The sequence below is a fragment of the Varanus komodoensis genome, unplaced genomic scaffold (genome assembly GCF_004798865.1).
Source record: "Varanus komodoensis strain SLA01 unplaced genomic scaffold, ASM479886v1 scaffold29_1, whole genome shotgun sequence".
Taxonomy (NCBI): Eukaryota; Metazoa; Chordata; class Lepidosauria; order Squamata; family Varanidae; genus Varanus; species Varanus komodoensis.
In genome coordinates, this window is record NW_025335759.1 from 1,728,746 (window position 1) to 1,747,360 (window position 18,615).

General features: G+C 43.4%; 3 protein-coding genes across 5 annotated transcripts in view; 1 reads left to right on the top strand and 2 right to left on the bottom strand.

The window, feature by feature from the left end:
• HNRNPR (heterogeneous nuclear ribonucleoprotein R) overlaps positions 1-1,733 on the bottom strand; it is a 24,862-nt gene extending 23,129 nt beyond the window's left edge. Inside the window, exon 1 of one of the 3 annotated variants that reach the window (XM_044434851.1) lies at positions 1,670-1,733. The gene's annotated coding sequence lies outside the window, so the exon portion shown is untranslated. The remainder of the gene's footprint in view (positions 1-1,669) is intronic. The other 2 variants (XM_044434848.1, XM_044434846.1) reach the window with 2 other exon arrangements.
• Positions 1,734-7,337: 5,604 nt separating this feature from the next.
• On the bottom strand, positions 7,338-11,350 carry ATP5IF1 (ATP synthase inhibitory factor subunit 1). Its single transcript, XM_044434853.1, has 3 exons — positions 11,198-11,350; positions 10,889-11,001; positions 7,338-7,587 (listed from the first exon to the last, which is right to left on the bottom strand). Exons 1-3 carry the CDS (start codon positions 11,288-11,290, stop codon positions 7,446-7,448), a joined length of 348 nt encoding a protein of 115 aa, XP_044290788.1. The 5' UTR covers positions 11,291-11,350; the 3' UTR covers positions 7,338-7,445.
• A 1,932-nt stretch (positions 11,351-13,282) lies between these two features.
• DNAJC8 (DnaJ heat shock protein family (Hsp40) member C8) overlaps positions 13,283-18,615 on the top strand; it is an 8,861-nt gene continuing 3,528 nt past the window's right edge. The window contains exons 1-7 of the mRNA XM_044434852.1: positions 13,283-13,381; positions 14,396-14,497; positions 15,658-15,714; positions 16,443-16,509; positions 16,714-16,808; positions 17,092-17,163; positions 18,342-18,433. Of these exons, the coding sequence (XP_044290787.1) occupies positions 13,313-13,381; positions 14,396-14,497; positions 15,658-15,714; positions 16,443-16,509; positions 16,714-16,808; positions 17,092-17,163; positions 18,342-18,433 (554 nt within the window). The 5' untranslated portion in view covers positions 13,283-13,312. The remainder of the gene's footprint in view (positions 13,382-14,395; positions 14,498-15,657; positions 15,715-16,442; positions 16,510-16,713; positions 16,809-17,091; positions 17,164-18,341; positions 18,434-18,615) is intronic.

Below are 18,615 nucleotides of genomic sequence, written 5' to 3' on the forward strand. Positions count from 1 at the left end.
TTTATTGTTTTAAATCAAGTGAAAGCACTGTGTTTTAACACAGTGCAAAACTACTGCTGCAAAAATTGTATAAAGTTTTAACACTTCTTCCCTAAAACAAGCTGACAAAGAAAATTTTAGGACTATCCTACTGTCATTGTTTTGAATGTAAAATTGAGAATCATTCAGCTCTGACCAAGGACCATTTTCAGCATGTCTAGTCAGGTACTGAAGCCACAGTGTTCAAGTCACTTCCAGGAAAGTAATCTACTTCAAAATGCCACAGACCCCAAAAGTTATATGCTACCATAAACTTCAAGCTACACATAACAAATAATACATTTACAGCAGTAGCATTACTATGGTTGAGAAACAATTCCACCCAGCCTCCAGCACATTCACAAATTAGAAGCAACAGCTGTCAACGGTTCCCATAATTTTCTCATGAAACAGAGCTCTCAATTCTTCTCTGTATTTTGAGCACCACTAATCGTTTCAGACTAGGTTATTTTGACAGAACATAGAAAAGTCACTGAAAAGCTTCAGATCAATTGTTACTTAGGACAGGGAAGGTAAACTGCAAAAATAGATTTCACAGAAAAAAGTCTTTGCCTTTCAAAATAGTAATTTGTTTTGGGGCTTTCCCTGGGAAAACAGCATATTCCCCAAACTGAATGCACATCACATCCATTACACAGGGGATTTAAATGCACTCATTCAAGTCCGGCTTATTCTGAAGTTAAATCTGACCACGTTCAGTGGGATTTATACCTAGGTTAGCATGCACAGGATTGCTGCTATGCAGTCTGATTTCCCACGATGCAGGTTTGTCCACAAGAGTACTCACTGCCCAAAAAGTCTTATACCCAGGTTAAGTGTATTCTAGACTTGCAGACTCAACCCCATGCATGTTTATTCACGAATTAACCCGCTAGCTTCAAGGGCTAGCTCCAGATAAACAAACCTAAAGTTACTGCCTTAAAGGGACCATTCTAGATCTGCCCTTGCATTGGGAAAACGCAGGACCACCCAATCATTCCCACTGGCATAAAACGACCCCACCGAAAGCAAAGCAGAACAAATGAACCCTCAAACAACCCACTGAAACGGGGTTTACTCTGGCTCCGGTCAGAGCTAAAACACCATCGCTTAGGATACACATACCACGCATCCGTCCGGAGCGGTCATAACGGGGATGGACCCTGGGACCGCTGATAGACCCAGGGAGGGTGTCTACTACTGAAGCTCTCCTCTCTCGCGCGTTTTTTCCTCTCCCGCTATCGGAAGTGGGTTCTAGGCCAATTCCAGACACCCCTCAGTAACATGGGGAAGCGCTCCGGTTAGCCGCCTAGGAGCACCCTCCCGCTGCTCCATCCGAATCGTGGAGAAGGCACCAATCCGCCCGCAGCCGGGCCTGCCTCCCCGCCCCCAACCTCGGGCGCGCGGCCTGCACCGCCCAGACGCATCCGCAGGCGCGGCGCGGCCACAATAGGCGCCTCAGCCGCGGGGCCTCTTCTGGGCCTCGCGCTCCCGCTTCGGCTTCGCCCCGCCAGCCGCTTCCCGTCTCCGTCCCCTCGCACTCTCCCACACACGGCGCGCACGGATAAACGCCCTGGCAAGCAGGCAAGCAGGCGCGGCGCGCACACGCTTTCCCCCGCTTCCTCGGCCGAGCGCCCTTGGCGAGACTCACCGGAGCGGGACCTGCGCGGCGCGGCTGGAGCAGCGGCTGCAAATGGCGCGCGCTCCTCCTCTTCCCTCCCCTCATGGACGACGAGAGCGATCCCGGCAACGCGAGGGGTTTCCCGGAACTGTTTCCAGGGACTGGGCTCCGCGGAGCCAATCCGCCAGCGACGTTTCGGAAGGGCAGCCCGAAACCTCTATCGGCGCGAAGAGGCGGGACCAGACGGCAGCCTCTTGGCCCAATCAAGACCAAGAGAGCGCCTGGCCAATCTGCGGGACGGAAAAAAGCCCATGGCGCGCCGGTAGGGTCAGACAGAGAGGAGAGAAATCCGGGCCTTTTTAAAGAGCGGCTGCTTCCCGCTTTTTGTAGTTTACAGACAAAGGACTCCCGTGGCTTGTCTGGTGCCGGGTATTCTTACGGCTTAGCTCACGTTTAGGGGTTTGGATTCTATGTGCTTAAATGCTTCTCCATTTTGGAAAGCCACACACCTAACAATAAATCCCAGCATGTAAAATAGTAGCGTCTGAAGGAGACTGCTAGAGCACAATCCCTTCCCTAAGCTTGTTGGCGTGCAGGAGCCAGATTATGATGTTCATTACATGGTGAAGCATTTCTGCAGCTGAAGGAATTAAGTCTTGGGGATAGGGGCTTTTTAGTGGTAGCCTCTAAACTGCAAGCCTCTCCCGCCAACGGGAAATGGGTTAAAAAAGCACCCGTTCCTATGCAATTGAGTAACTTAAATGTTTTATACTGAGGGTTTTTATTTTTCTTTTTTTTTTTTTAAACCTTGCTGTGGTGTTAAGCCTTTGCTGATTTTATTTTGCAATGGATATAGTTCACTTGCAGACATATATGTATATGGTTATTGTGTGAAAGACAACCAGCAACTGCTTTTTTTAGGATTTTTAATATATTAGATTTTTAATATTTTGTTGATATTACAAAGAGTGGAAAAGACTTGGTTTATTTCATAGTAGGAAAGGTATTATTTGCATTGTCTTGTCCTTAAAATATTATTTGCAGATATAGTTATATTGAGAGAGATTAAATGCAATGTTATAGTAATGTTGCTTCTTTTTGGATGGTCTTTGGCTATAAGTAATAGCTCTTGTAGGTATTGTCACATACCCAGTAGCATTAATGGGTCAGTAGCTTCCTCTGCTGTTCCCTGCCCTCAAGACTAGTGGAGTATAACAAAAAAATCTGTACATGCCTACTTAGCGATCCCATTGAGTTTAATGGGGCTCACTTCCAAGGCTTGCAACTTTACTTAAATAACAAGATCTCACCAGGTTATTTCCTCTCCCGCTATTGGAAGTGGGTTCTAGGCCAATTCCAGACACCCCTCAGTAATATGGAAAAGCGCTCCGGTTAGCCCCCTAGGAGCACCCTCCCGCTGCTCCATTACTCTGTAATGGGTAATGCTAAGGTAGTTTTATCACTTAGATAAATGAAGAATGAAGCCTGACGTCTCTGTATTGGTTTTATGAAAAATTCTCTTTCAAAGAAAAGTATTACAGACTTTGAACTGAGTGTATGTGGGATGAAGAGGCTTGTATGTGAAGTACCTGAACTATTAAGCTGAAATGCTAGGATTTTAGTTGCTGTTTTACTGTCATTTTAAGTTGAGAGCTATGGAAGGGAAGAAAAAAGAAAATGAAGGTTCACGATTCTGCCAGGTCCTACATTTTCAAATGCATTATATATAATATAAAGGTCAGAGCATCCTCTTCTAGTATTAGTTCACATCTGCTGCAAATTTTAACAGCTTATAATTCTTTGTAATTCATGGAATATATGAACTAGACTTTTCAGAAGAGTAATATACAAAATAATGAGACTGCAAAGTAAGAGCAGTTTTGCTTTGCAAAGTCACATAATTTAATTGATAAATGCATCAAAAAATTCTAACTTAGGGCACAATCAAGTCCTGCCTTTATCCCCCAAAATAGCTCATATTAGACATGAATATTGGAAATAACTTATGTACATAAGTAAAACTCCTGAATAGCCAAGTCAAGCTGGGTTTAAAACTGCAATCTTAGTTTTATACCAGGAAGGATATATAAGGCATAAACATCTGTTATCCTGGCTTTGTAATTCTCTCTGAAATGTCTGTTGCAGGTTTTAGATCCAGCATGGCTGTCAGCCAGCCCAGTTTGAATAGAGAATATGTAGGTGTGCTCTTAACAAAACAGCTTAAATGCAAACTGAAATGCAGGAAGCAAGGACGACAGAATGATATTTCTGACCTAGTATTTAGTATATTTCAAAATGATAATTACAGGAAGGAGAAAGGGTTTAATTATTTACTTAATTATTATGTATTGGCATGGTCTTTCGCAGCAAGATTTTTCTGTAAAATAGAAACTTTTACTGCACGATTACAAGTGATTTGAGCACTTAATGCAGAGGGACTTTTAATGCCCAACTTGTTGCAACCTGCTTGACTGATTTTGTACAGGAACAGAGCACTGTATTCTTGGGAGTGTGCTAATATAAATGATACAGTCAGGAATACATGTAATTTCTTACCATCAGGATTAGCTGGAAAGGAGTTTGTGCCTATTTATAAAGGGCCACTGGTCAGCTGTCAAGGTTCAGACAGTCTTCTGACAGTTAAACCTGTCCCTTGATCATAAGCTAAAGTCTTCTAGTAAGGCATCTAGAGTACTTTCATTATGTATAATATAAACGTTCATGTACACAATTCCCTAAAACAAGGGGAATGAATGTGTGCCCTTCACAATACCCATCACCCCAATCATTTTGGGAATCCAGCTACTAGAAGGCCAGAGCTTCTTCAACCATGCCCTGAAAAATAAATAGGTGATTATAACAAACTACTGCTGTGGAAAATCACAATAAGATGCATTGTTCTTGTATGCACAGATGGAAATAAAAAGAGCATCCTTGTACTGAGCCTGGCATTTAAACAGATTTCACAGCATCCAGTGAAATTCTAATGAGTCGTTTCCCTGAACATCTTGACATTTCTTCCTGAAACTATCCATTTTTACGTGTGTAATTAGCTTTGACAGCCATCCAAAATGCCACATAGTATTTGAAGGTCTGCTTAGGGAGCAAACCTATGCATGTTTAGACAGAAAAAAGTATTGTAACATAGTTGTGGAAAGTTGGGCTTTGTAGGATTTTGTTTCAACATGCATAGGATTTTACCCTTAGTTCCAAATTCAGCTTCTGCTGCCTCAAAACCTATTGAACAAGCCCTTTAGAATCCCAGCCCACAAACATGGGAAGCCCCTGGTGAGTGTTGAAACTAGAGCAGAACCACAAACAAGTTACCTAAAATACCATTCTAGAAGTCATTTGTTTTTATGTTTTTCACTTACACGTTACAAATACAAGCGAGGAAACAAAGTTCAGTGAGTTCGGGTGATACGAGAACACGGCATGGAATTGCAATAGAAGGCAAAAGTGAACCCTTGAAAATTGGTGGCTTCAAGTCTCTTCACTCAGCTGCACTGCAGGGACCAGTGTAGCTGTTTCTACTGCTGTAGTGAATCAAATTCTGTTCTTGTTTCAGCAGCCTGTTGCTTCAAAGGCAAATTCCTTTTAGAATGCCAGTTAGCAAAGCTGTTATGTAGAACCAGGAAATACAGTTCATGGTATACTTTGGTAATTATGCAATGCTAAGGCACAAGACTCACCTGCCTCCCTACCTGCCCTTAGCAAGTGTGTTTTCCTCACACTATGCCAGCTTAGCTCTAGAGCAGGGGTATGAAAACTTTTCAGCTAAAACAGCTGAATCCCAATCTGGAGGAAGGCTCCAAACCTTGTTTAACTGAAGTAAGCAAGACTCAACTACTAAGCAGTATGTTGAAATAGCACCCCAAATATCAAGCCTAGGCATAGCTACTGACAAGCAAGCAGGACAAGGCTCAGATGGGGAAAAGACTGAGCCTTGAATAGTTTCTTCCTCTGTCCTTCTCCCCGCTGCTCAGCAGAGGTGCAGCAGCTGAGCAGAACTTGGCAGAAAGGGCATTGATGGGGCCAGAGGAAAAAATGCTGGGTCATTCCTGCCTTAGGGCCAGGGATTGTGATGGAGCAGAAAATGAGCAGAACTTGCTTCCCGTTTAGCCAGTATGAGGAGCTACTACAAAGGGAGGACCCTGTGAAGCCTGCCACCACATTCCATGCTCTCAGGCAACTGCTGTTCAAGTCATCACTTTCTTGTTAATTATTGCAGAAGTAAAAGAACTTCCATTTTTATCCACACGGATGTTAAGATTTTCTGACTAGACAGGCTTCCAGTGCTAGGTGACCTGTTTATTCCCACAGGACTTTTAGTAATCAATTTTGCTGGTGGTTTTACTTTGTTTGCAGTTCTTATTTTGTAGTTTTTAATGTTTGCGAGTTTAGTGTACTGTATACCACCCAGAACACTGTTCAGCAATTTAAAAGCACAGTAAATAAATGATCAGACTGTATGTTCTATAAACACTTCGACCTTTAAGAGCATAAAAATTGGTAGGATATTCCACATCATCCAGCAAATTGAGACTGTGTACCATCAAATCAGGATGCCCCAATTAGACCTCCTCCTTCAAGATAGCACAGAACTTCTGGCATTTTGTGCTATCAAGAAAGCCAAGATTTGACATATGTACTGTCCAACTTATGACTATTTGTGAAGCGTAAACTGAAGCAAAAAGGTCAGGATGTGGATCTCAGCAATCTAACAGAGCCAGTGAAGCTGCTATCTCAATATTCTAGCCTGAATCTGCAGAAGCATCTAGGAACCAGGACTGATAACAGAGTAACTAGTTTCTGAACCAAACCGAAACCAAACTGGTATTAGGTTTCAAGGAACTATGTTTTTGCAAATTTAAAAGAACCTGCTTTTCAAGCAGATGTTTTCTCCCCTACTGTACAAACAAACAGCCAGTCATCCATTGTCATGTAGGGAAGGAAAAGTGAGTGAGGTATGTACAGGCAATAGGAACATTGATATGTACTCAAGTTAGATTCATCTTCTGGTGGGTAAGCAAAGAAAGCACCACCATTCTCCCAGCTTGCTGCATCTCATTCTTCCCCATCCCCTTTTCCTTGTGTGTCATCTTGACAGTAATCTGCTTTAGGAGCTATTTTTGTTTGAACAGGATGAAAATACTTTAAACAATACATGTAGAAAAGTCAAGAGAGTTCTTTAGTGGGTAATGTCGTCTTCCTTTTTGGAACTTGTAACTGGGCTTGCTGAGCAATTATCAGATTTGGGTTACGCCAGTTTGTCTTCCTATAGTTTCACCTATACTGTGGCAATGTACAAGAAAATGTTACTTTGGGAATAGTGGCATGGCAAGAGTAGAGAAGGAAGTGTTGGACCTGCCTAACATTTCAGAGAGAAAGGGGAACAAAAACAGCAATAAAGATGTGTGCGGCAATATAAATATCTAAAATGCATTCTACAGGTGAAGCCTATACCACTTATGACTAAAACTTTACTAGTAAAGTCTTAAATTTTGAGTGTCTGTCTTTTAAGCTTTTGTTTAGTTTAATTTTTGATAACTGACTAGAAACTCTCGGCTATTGGGCAGCACAAAAATGAAATTAATGGTAATCTTTCAAGGTACCAAAATAAAATCAAGACAGATCATGAAATTTATTTACAGTTAGAGAATCCAAAAGTACTGCAAATACGACACTGACTAGGAAAGAGAGTGAACCATTTATTTCACTGTTAAGAGCATGATCTTGTATGCTGGCTAATACAGTTTTCAAAGTAATGCCAGTCACGCACCACACGAATAAGGACAACAGCTATTTAATCATCATCACCAAGCTTCTTGATCTTGGACTTATGACGTTCAATTTCCTTCTGCAGGCGTTCTATTTCTTTCTTATGATGATATATTTCCTCTTCATGATGCTTTCTCAGATTTGCCAATTTTTCTCTCTCTGCCTCCCTGCAACAGCATGACATGAATAAAGCAGATTACCAGTGCCCAGCCATCAAATCTCAGCTAAAGGCAAGTTGTACAAAAATAAAGTGAAGCCTCTGCAAATAGCAGTTCAGCCCCCACCTAGACAAGCAGTCTTTCATTACCAGACTTGTGCAACACCCGGGATGGCTTACATACTTCATACAGCAGTCAGTCAGCAGATACAGCTATGATTTTAAAAGCCTGGCTCATCCACAGAGTTCACAATGAGCAAAGCCTCGCCAAAGAATTTTATCATAATTATTCAGTTTGCTCACCATTAGCCCCTTATATCCTGTCTTTCTTAAGGAGCTCAAGGCAGCATAAACGATTCTCTCACCTTCGCCCACTCCCTGCCATTTTACCCTCATGACATGTGCAAAGTACTGCAAAAAGAAAAATAATGGCCTTGGGCTAGTCTATTAACAGGCTCCCTGGCTAAGCACAGACTTGAACCTGGACCTTTCCTGCCATCCTAGACTGACACTAACCTCGCCTACACCAACCTGGTGCCCTCCAGCTGTTTTGAACTTCAGGTTTGGGAAGGCTCACTCTACATTGGTTATCCTAAAGCAGACCTCTTATTTTGTCCTGCCAAGCTCACTGCAGCTCACTAGCCACATAAGGCAGCTTGCTAAAATGTGCATCATTACTGTCCTCCCTGGACTGCAACATCAAGAGACAAAGATATAGCTGGTGGGCTTCGTTTGTGAAAGCTTCTTTTAAAAAGTTGCATACGCTAATTCCCTGAAACAAAGTAGACAATGCAATTCTGGAAGAGAAGTGCAGCAACCTGAATGAATAAATCTTACATTAAGTGACATGATTTGTTGGTCCTGGTGGAGATAGCAATGGTATTGTTGTATTGTTTAATAAAGTTTATTAGCAATGTTTAATTATGTTCATTGTTATTATATGAATTGTACTGTTTGTTAGTTTAATAAAAATATAAAAAGTATTGTGCAGATCAGTGACAGGTGCTCCATTTCTTCAAGTATCAACTGGAAATATTGAATATTTATATATTGCCTTACTTGTTGAAAAGCCATCAAGGTGCTCCAGAGCAATTTAAAACAAAGGCTTAATAAAATATTAAAAACAGCAAAACTACTAAATAAATTAAAATACTTGATTAAAAGGAAGCCTCTTCACACTCTATCTAAAGGAATAGGGGCCAGTCACAAGTTCTTGGAGTGCATATCATGATTTGAGAGTAACATAGGAAAAGACATTTCAGGCATGTGCAACCAACATGCCTCTAATGGGTATTAGAGCCCTTAAAAGGACCTCTCCCTGCAGATCTTAATACCTGAAACAGGTTCATAATACAATAAAGGTAAAGGTTTCCCCTTTAAGTCCAGTCATGCCTGACTCTAGGGGGTGGTGCTCATCTCCGTTTCCTAGGCGAGGGAGCCAGCATTTGTCTGCAGACAGTCTCCGTGGTCATGTGGCTGGCATGACTAAACACCAAAGCACATGGAACACTGTTACCTTCCTACCGAAGTGGCACCTTTTTATCTACTTGCATTTGCATGCTTTCGAACAGCAAGGTTGGCAGGAGCTGGGATGGAGCAACAAGCACTCACCCCGTGTGCAGATTCGAACCGGTGACCTTTTGATCAACCAGCCCAGCAGCACAGCAGTTTAAACCACTGTGCCACCTGCATTCCTTCATAATGCAATAGGAGCTGGTCATTCAAGGGACCATCTAAGCCATTTAGAGCTTAAGGCTTATGACCAGTATCTTGAATTGGGTCTAGAAAGCAACTGGCAACCAATGCCAATCTTTCAGAACAAGTGTAATAGGAACTGCTTAGCAATGTCGCTCCATCATGCTGCACCAGTTGTAGCTTCTGGATACTCTTCAAACACTGCAACAGTAACCAAGGCACTGTTAACTGTTCCAGCTCACACAGACTGAAAACAGGACACAACTGCAGTACCAAACATAATTGTTTTGCTACTACCACCTTCTGAAGTTCCAGGAAAAGCATAGAATGAAGGAAAGCTCCCAAGCAGATCACCCAGTACTTACGTATTTACTTAAAAGCAATTCCACTGAGTTAAAAGGGCCTCAGAGTAAGCATGCTTGAAACTACCTATTACAAGAAGCAGCTTGTTGCAAGGCCCATACACCTAGCTGTTATGAAGAACAGCAGAGTGGGTAACAGAGCAATTTTGAGTGCGAGAAATTGCAAGCATTGAAGGAGAAATACAATGGATTGTCTCTCTGCACCTGCTTTGTTTTTTCTCACATCATCTTATTCCAGCCTATCCTGTAACTGTTGGGCAAGGAAAAAAGAAAAACATGACATATGGATGCATCTTGCACACTTCTACTGCACACATGCAACAGTGAAGCCAAAAGTACATAATAGGAACCTGTGACATTACTCTGCAAGCTCAAAATACAGCAAAGTACAATGACTTTATAAAATAAACAACACCTGGGAAAGCAAGAGTAAGAAAGGGCATTTGCATGTAAGCATCAATAAAAACTGAACATCTGTATAGTATTTATACTGGATTAATTCCATCAAGCCACAGAAGAGGGAAGGAGGTAAGCAAGATCATCATGAGCCCTCCTGAAAGGCCAGCTTCATTAGGCTATATATCACTAGCTGCCATCTAGCATCATTCCACCAAACTGTAGCTAAATGCTAGACCCAAGTGGGCCTACTCGTGCAGGTCAACTGAGAGTACAATGCCTTCACATTATGAGATGTTTCCATTTCAGCTAAGTCATACTAAGTCATGCACCAACTTTCAGGTACATTACCTCTGTTCATTATAAGAACCACATAAAATTAATAAATGGTTCTACATTCGTTTACATTCTTCCCTGTTCTCCTTTTCCCCTTTGCCTTTAATCTTTTTAGACTACAAAGCTGAGAGCAAGAGCTGTCTTGTTTTTATTGAACTGTAAGCTGCTCTGGAAGCACAAAATGTAAATGCTTTGAATAGATGTATAAATTGTAAACATTCCAATCACTTCACATGCATTCTTTAGCTTTATCCCTTAAAACAACCCATAAAAATAAGTCAGCATTTAACACCTCTTTCCACATGGCATTGTAGATAAGGCAGAATGAAGAACTGGCAGAAGAGGGGACTTGTCTAAACTCAGTTCATGGCAGAGCCGAAATTACAACCAGGAATGTCAGAGTAATGGCTCAGTCTTCCAGCCCTTAGGAACACTATTTATGTCTATTAGTAGGACTGAAGACCCAAGCAGTAATGCCAAGGGCGGGGGTGTGGGAGCGGACGCAAATTATGAAAGAGATACCTGAAATAGCGCTCTTCCTCGGCCACTTGCCGTTTTCCAAAGGCGCCTCCCGCTTCACGAATGGTTCCGCCTCCGCCTCCGCCTTTCCCAGCACCTTTCCCCAGCTCTCCCAGCTGAGGAGAAAAAAAGGAATGGGAAAGGGGGAGCCACCAGGCCCCGGCCTTGCTCTCCGACCCGCAGGCCCCAGCCGAGCCCCTCCGCCTGCATCTCGTTACGGATGGTGGCAACAGCCCCACGCCTACCGCGGCGAAGCCTCGCACCCGAGCCTGCCCTACCCTGCCCTTCGCACCCCACCTGGACTGGCCGTACCTGGTCGGAGCCCGAGCTCCAGGCTCGCTGCTGCGACGGAAAAGCCACGGCTCCACGCAACCCGGACCTCAGCGCCGCGCCAACGGCAGCCATCTCCGCTCTGTCCTTGGCCGGGGGTGGGAATCCACCCCAAACTGCACCGGAAACGCCCTCCTGGAAACACTGGAACAGGCGGGGCTAAGGACGGCGAACGGACCGATCAGGGCAAAGACGAGAGAATAAATTGACCAATCAACGTTGCACGGGGAAGGTCAAACGGAAAGGGGAACCATAGAGACTCAGGACCAAAAGGAACTTCACTGACTGAAGTTCCGGTGTCAAATTGAAAGGCAATTCTTTAATTGGGACGGTGGAAGTTTGTGGAAGAAGCGGTGTAGCTCTTAAATTTAGCTATTCCGGTGTGTTGTTTTTTTATTCTTTCAACTGTTTTTGCAATCCGCGCCTGTTATTGAGCAGATTGAAATATAATAGATTATAAATAAAAAATAAATGATGGCATGGTAAGGACGGCCAGGTCAGTCAGTCAGTCAGTCAGTCAGCAGTAGCATTACTTTCAGCCTGAGGGCTAAATTCAAATTTAGACAGACTCTCGGGGGTGGGGAACACGTTCTAGTGGTGTATTGAGCCAAGGAGATACAAGGTGGGGCTAAAACGGCAAAATAACAGCATAATGTAGTTTAAACCTGTCACTGTTAGAAACTGAGCTGCAATAGAAGCATTTCAAACTTTTAGAATGGGAAAGCCAGTGTGGTGTACTGGTTAGGAGCGTTTGGCTGGGATTCAGGAGATTCTAGTCCCACTCAGCCATGGAGATCACTAGGTGACTTTGGGCCAGTCACAGACTCACAGTCCAATCTACCTCACAGGGTTGTTGTGAGAGAAGGATTATGTAAGCCACCTTGAGTTCCTTCAAAGGAAAATAGGTGGGATATAAATATAATTAATAGCAATAAAGCAAGTTCCTGAAAACTGGAGAACCACATTGCTCTGAAGATAATATAGCACTAAGGAAAGGAGGATAGCCAAGCAGCTGAAACCCACCTCTCTCTACTCACCTCAAAGGGAAGGGACACAGAGTGGCTGGGCACCCCCAGTAGGGATCGGGGAAACAGGGCAGGAGGTGACTGTTCTTGCTGCTTGATCTGTGTGCCTCCTTTCCAAGGAAGAACCATACTCACAAGCAATCTATCAGTTTTGGCAGGCAAATGGGGCAGGGAAGAGGATTACAGTGGTCGAAAGTGTCAAATTTCAGCCGATTGTCTTGCTGTCCCTAATACTCCTGCATTATCTCTTGGAACTGAGCGGAGTGGCAGAGGGACACAACTCCTTTGCTGTGCCAGATCAGCTTTAGGCATAGGGGAGTTTAATCTGCGGTGAGGCAGTGGGTAAAATTCCCAGCGGGATTAAAGTGTCCTGCAAACTCTTCTACTGTATTAACATTTACATTGGGCTCTCCACTACAACCCAAAAATCCCTTTCCTGATCAGTCACTGACATCACAGATTCCATTAATATCTATTTGTTTATTTAATGTCCCCACTGCCTCATATTCGAAGTGCTGTCAGCAGTTGACAACGGAGAATATGTATACGTGAATTTTTACTGCACAGTCCCACATTTTTTAAACAATCCTCCAAATCTAAACACTGAATAATTTAAGGTCAGCTCTTCTAAGACAGTACCTGCCACCCATGGATTTGCAATTACTTACATGAAAAATATCATTTTTCAAAAAAAACTACCTAATTGGGGGTCTCTTTTTTAATCAGTTTCGGGTACAGTCCTATGCATGGTTGGCTAAAAAGAGTATCTTTAAACATGCATGCCTCAAGCAATCATAGTGGCCCGGGCACGCTCGGATTGGTAACGTATTTTATTCTCTCTAAACAATCATAGGATGGCACCCTTACTCGCCTTCCAAGGCAATTAAAAAAAAAACTCCACTTCGAAAGTTAGGCGCGCGCGGGCTTGCGGACCGCCCCTTTCTCCCCTCCTCTTCTCGCCCCCCCCCCCCCGACAAGTAGAAGCAGAAGTTGCTGGTGCCGTGCCATTGGCCGTAGCTGAGGGGCCCGCGTCACGTGACGGGGGTGCGGGCAGGGTCACGTGGTGCGAGCGATGGCTGCTCCCGGGGAGCGAGAAGCGGGCGGCGCGGCCGAGGAGGCGTTTCTCACCTTCTACACGGAGGTACGGAGGGCTCGCGCCTCCCCCCCGAGCGGCTAAAGCTTCCTTCAGCCTGGGGTCGTGCTCCGTCTCGGCCGCGGCGCTGGCGCTCAGAGCTAGGCTGGCCTCTTCCCGCCCGGCTGGGCCTCTTCCTTTAGGCCGGTGAAGGTCCCTAAGCAGGGCTGCGGTTCCTGGTCCGCCCGATGACCTGCTTTCCCCCGGCGCTGCTTTCCCCCTGGAAGTGGAGGGCCTTGTATTTTGGGGTGGAGGGTGGGGATGTGCTCAGTGGAGATACCGTTTTTGGGCCCAGTGGATAGGCCCGGCCTGCTTTGGCATAGACTATGTGATGGCTAGCCTGTGCCGTTGCCTACCAAAACCCAGGCCCATAGGCAGAATTCTTCTGGTGAGCGAGAGAAAGGGGAGAGAACGCCAGTCGGACTTAAAAGATCAATAATCATTAGTTCTAACGTTATTTATAGGGCAATCCTAGCCTGTTTATGCAGAAGTAAATCTGCCTGTGGAAGTCACTGGGGCTTGCTTTCAGAGGTGTATATTTTGGATTATTGATGCATAAACAGTTATAGGGTGCCTGGGTTATAGGCAATAAAATATGTTGGCACAAAAGGAACAGTGCTGATTGAGACAGCAGAGCAGGGGACTTTGGAAGGCAGATCTCCTCCTGTCACCTAAACAGTTTTTCCAAGGTTGTGGCAGGAAATCCATTTTTTCACCCTCAACGACCCAACTGACCAGCCCTGATTTAGCTGATTTAATATTCCTTCATAGGCATCGAATAAATACATGGGGTCGGTGCTCCAGTATTGTCCCTGCATTCTAAGTTGTGCAACCTACACAATTAAAGAAAAGTGGAGATGATGGAGGCAGTCTTGCAAGACCACAAAGTGTCTTGCAAAGATGTCTTAGCAGGAGTCTGTTACATACATAGTCATTAGCTTGGGGTTTGCTGTCTGTATAGCCACTCCTTTCATGCAGTTTAACTACATGTAACTGTAGTTATTAATATTCTAATCTCTGCAGGTGAAACAAATAGAAAGGAGAGATTCTGTTTTAACATCAAAAAACCAGATTGAGAGGCTTACTAGGCCTGGGGCATCTTATTTCAATCTCAATCCATTTGAGGTGAGTTCTAAGTATATTCTCCTTGTTAATTGTCTTACCATTGCACTTCTGTATCTTCTGATAATTTTTATATGATTTAAAATGTATTGGGGTAGGTATCTAGGTATTTATACAGTGCCTATTATGTTACTCCAAGTTGCGTATAACCTCTTAATAGCAGGCATTAATCATTATGTGGTTGTTGTTATCCCCAGTAAACAACTGACCCTTTTTCTCAGGAGCTGCGTCGTACATTCTCATACCTGACTCTTCAGCATTCACTATTTGTGACTAATGAAAATCTTGACCACCCTTTAGAGCTGAATTACCGAAATAAACAGCCACATCCAGGTTATGCATTCTAGCAGGACTTTTTCGGTGCAGTGGAATAGAAGAGAAACATTGCCATTCCTTTTCATCCACCCTTTTGCAAGTTGTGCCTTAATGGCACACTGCAACAATTTTTTCATTCTTATGTTCTGTATTTGGAACTGAGTGGGACCACCAACAAAATTCTGCCGTGTGAAGTGCCCCTGTTCAGAATGCCCTGCTATGTCATTCTCTTTTTGACAATATCCCATTTCATTTGCCTTGTCATATCCTGCCCTGATTTTACACACATACCTGCAACAGTCAGTCTTCTGTGACCACTGAGCATATTCAGTCTTCACTGGGCTATTTTGTGGATATTGATTTATTTGAAATATTTCTAAACCATTTCCTGTTTTAAAGGCCCCACAGCCATTTATGGCAGATTATGAAAAAGCAGTAATCTCTCCCCCAAGGATTTTTCCCCTTAAGTATTTTTATATTTCTGTAAAATCTGGGGCTCCTTCAACCTTTCTTCTTTTTTTTCTGTATATGATTCTGTTTTGGCTATATAAATATCCACACCCGGAGAATAAATTTACTATTAGTATATGGAATTTGTCAAGGAAGTGACTTCTATCCATTTACCTGCCTTTTTGCTAAAGGAAAGTTGTACATCAAAGCATAGAAACTGGCATTTTAGTTCTAGCTGAATGAGCAGAAATGTAACCTCAGGGGAAAGTGAGGCAGAAGTGTACCTTTGTGCTATGTCCAGGGATGTAACTGTTTTGCTGGAGAAGCATTAAGTAGTATGTGGGAGTACAGATGCTCAGAACCGGAGCAGCTTATCATGTTGCTTTGGTCTCTTCTAGGTGTTGCAGTTAGATCCTGAAGTTACAGATGAAGAGATAAAGAAAAGATTTCGTCAGGTATCTGGCTTTAGCACTGTTGACAATCTTGTAGTATGAATGAACAGAACATCATGACAATGGTTGGGAGAGGCAAAAGTACTTCGCAATGGCAACATTCAATAATGCGTTTCTTCTGCAGTGTAAGCATACGTTCCAGCTAGGCTTGTTGCTATGTCTTTCTTTATGACTAGCAGAGTATGTTCAGTTGCATGTCTGGCCAGACTACTCAGTCTAATACACATTTGGCTGTGTGCTGAGCTAACATAGAATCTGCTAGGAATGGGATATTTCCAATTTCAAATCTCACTTCTGCTATGAGCTCACCTGGTAGCCTTAGGTGAACCACAGGCTCTCAACCTCAGGTACTATATAAATATCATTAATGCTTGGGTTGGGGCATGTCCAAATGGTTATAATTTGAGAGGTCAAACACTCAAATGTTTCATTGCTTTGAATATTTGCAGACTGGGGCTACAGAGTATTTCAACTTATGGTGGTCACCCAGCGTATTTGTAAATGTACAGTGTATCAGTCCACCGAGCATCTTACGTTTTTTTGGTGGAGTTACAGTGCTGAGGTTGCTGGTTTGCTGAGATTTGGGAAACTGTCAGAGAATAATTAACTCTTAAGGATTGAGCGTTACTTTATTAATACACCATGTGGAGAAGAAGTTGGGCATTGTGATACATGTGTATACCTGTGACTGCTGTGATAAGTTTATTTGCACCCTGATTTGTATCTTACAGCTATCCATTTTGGTTCATCCTGACAAAAATCAAGATGATCCTGAAAGAGCACAGAAGGCATTTGAAGGTACTTCCCCGACTTTTCTGTGTTTGGAACTCGAGAGCCAAATGGGCATGGTGGATCTTTATTAGAGCTAGGAGAGATGTGTGCTGCTTCTGTTTCAGATTTCTAAAAGTTAACATGGTTTTGTGTTTTCTCAAGTTCTGGCCACTTAAGCAGGTGTAGAGTCCTCTTATATGTATGTGCTGATTACAATGTTTGGTTTGTCAGCTGTTGACAAAGCCTACAAGTTGTTGCTGGACCAGGAACAAAAGAAGAGGGCCTTGGATGTGATTCAGGCGGGAAAAGAATATGTGGAGCACATTGTAAGTACCATGTGTATAACAGTCAGCCTGTGATCTGAGGGAGGGGATCGAGCTACTGTGTATGGTGCCCAGGGAAGGTTTTCTACTATGTTTGGTAGTGTTTGTGTCTTAAATGTGGATTTCCAGATCTAAGAAGTAAACGGACTAAGATGTTTATTCATTGCCATTACAATGGTGTTGTGTTGACTGACTGTTTTAACGTGACTGTTAAAATGGATGGAGAGGCCATGACAGTCTGCAAGCTCTCACATTTCTGTGTTCCTTAATTGTGATACCATTTTAGGCAAAAGAGAAAAAGAAACAGTTAAAGAAGGAAGGCAAGCCAACCAATATAGAAGAGGATGATCCAGAAGTAGTAAGTTGACCAGCTTTGCAAAGCTGGAGTATGCCATACCTGGGATGTATCCCATTTATCATTTAGGAGCATTTCATATCTTGGAATATTTCAGGCATGGAGGAGGTTGTAGCACCTCTTATGTCTGCTGCCAGGAGGTGCAAGAGACTCAGTGAAAACCCCACTCTTTGAGCATTTGACTTCTAGCTGTCTGGCAGCTATTCCTTCTGAGAACAGCCAAGGCTCAGAGATTCTCCAGGAGAACAACAGTGGAACATCTGAGGCCTGTGGGGAGTCCTGAAAACCCGGTTGCCCCTGATACCTCTTGCACCAGGAGCTGAAAGCGGCAAGAGGTGGTGGTGGTAGCCTGAATGAGGAAGCCCAGCCTCGTGAGGGAATCTTAATGGCCTCAATATTCGTCTCCGGGATTGCTGCAGATTTTCGGAGGCCCTGGGAAAACTACTTTCCCAGTAAGCTTGCCATGTGTATGCGTATTCATGGCAGTGGGTGCTGCCACTTAGATTTTGTATAATCCTCTGCCGCAATGCTGCATGGTGGGGCATTGTCAGTGGCAGCACTCGCAGACCCGGTGCACAGCGTGACCTAGCTATCCCCATGCAGTAATCACACTATATCTAATTGTTCCTATCTAGCCACTTGCCACTCCCGTGAATACTGGGGGAGGGGATTAGAAGGGATCCTTGGGGCTTCACAGGCTTGTTCCCAACAGCAGGTCCTGCTGGGATGTTGCTGGCTTGGCCTCTTTCATTGTATTTAAATATTGTAAGCTGTCCAGAGAATTCCTGTCGATAGGGAGGTTATGTAAACTTTCAGACATGCAAATATAGGTGTGCGTTCTTTGCGTCCTCTCCCTTTTTGTCGTATTTGTTTCCAGTATGACTTACTGTTTTTTGACTGGGGTTTTAGTCACCTCCACCCAGCTATAAAGCCAACTGCATTCTTTATAACTTGACTACAATATATCATTGTAAGACTTCTCTGCGGTAAACTAGTTGTGTAATGGATTGGTAATTGGAAGGGTGCCATTTCATGCTCCAGCCTATGGTGTTTCTTATCTTAGTGTTCATGCAGAGGGTCACTTTATTCTGTGTGTGCTCCTGCGGCTGGGGGAGATCTAGTTTTCACTTCGTTAAGGCGATTGAACTGAAAAGTTAAGTTAAATCTGTGTTTTTTTACAGTTCAAACAAGCAGTATACAAACAGACAATGAAGCTCTTTGCAGAACTTGAAATTAAAAGGAAAGAAAGAGAAGCAAAAGAAATGCATGAGAGGTAGGAATAAAACTGGGATCCTATTTTGTTGCTTGAATCAAGGCCTATGCAACTTAGAAGTTTTAGTGCTCCTAAGCAGTGTCTGAAACCTTGGTTGTTGGAGTTTTCCTAAAATAAATTTGGTGGGAATTCTTGAATAGAAGAATTATTATTTTATTAAACATGTTGATAGCTCTCAATTC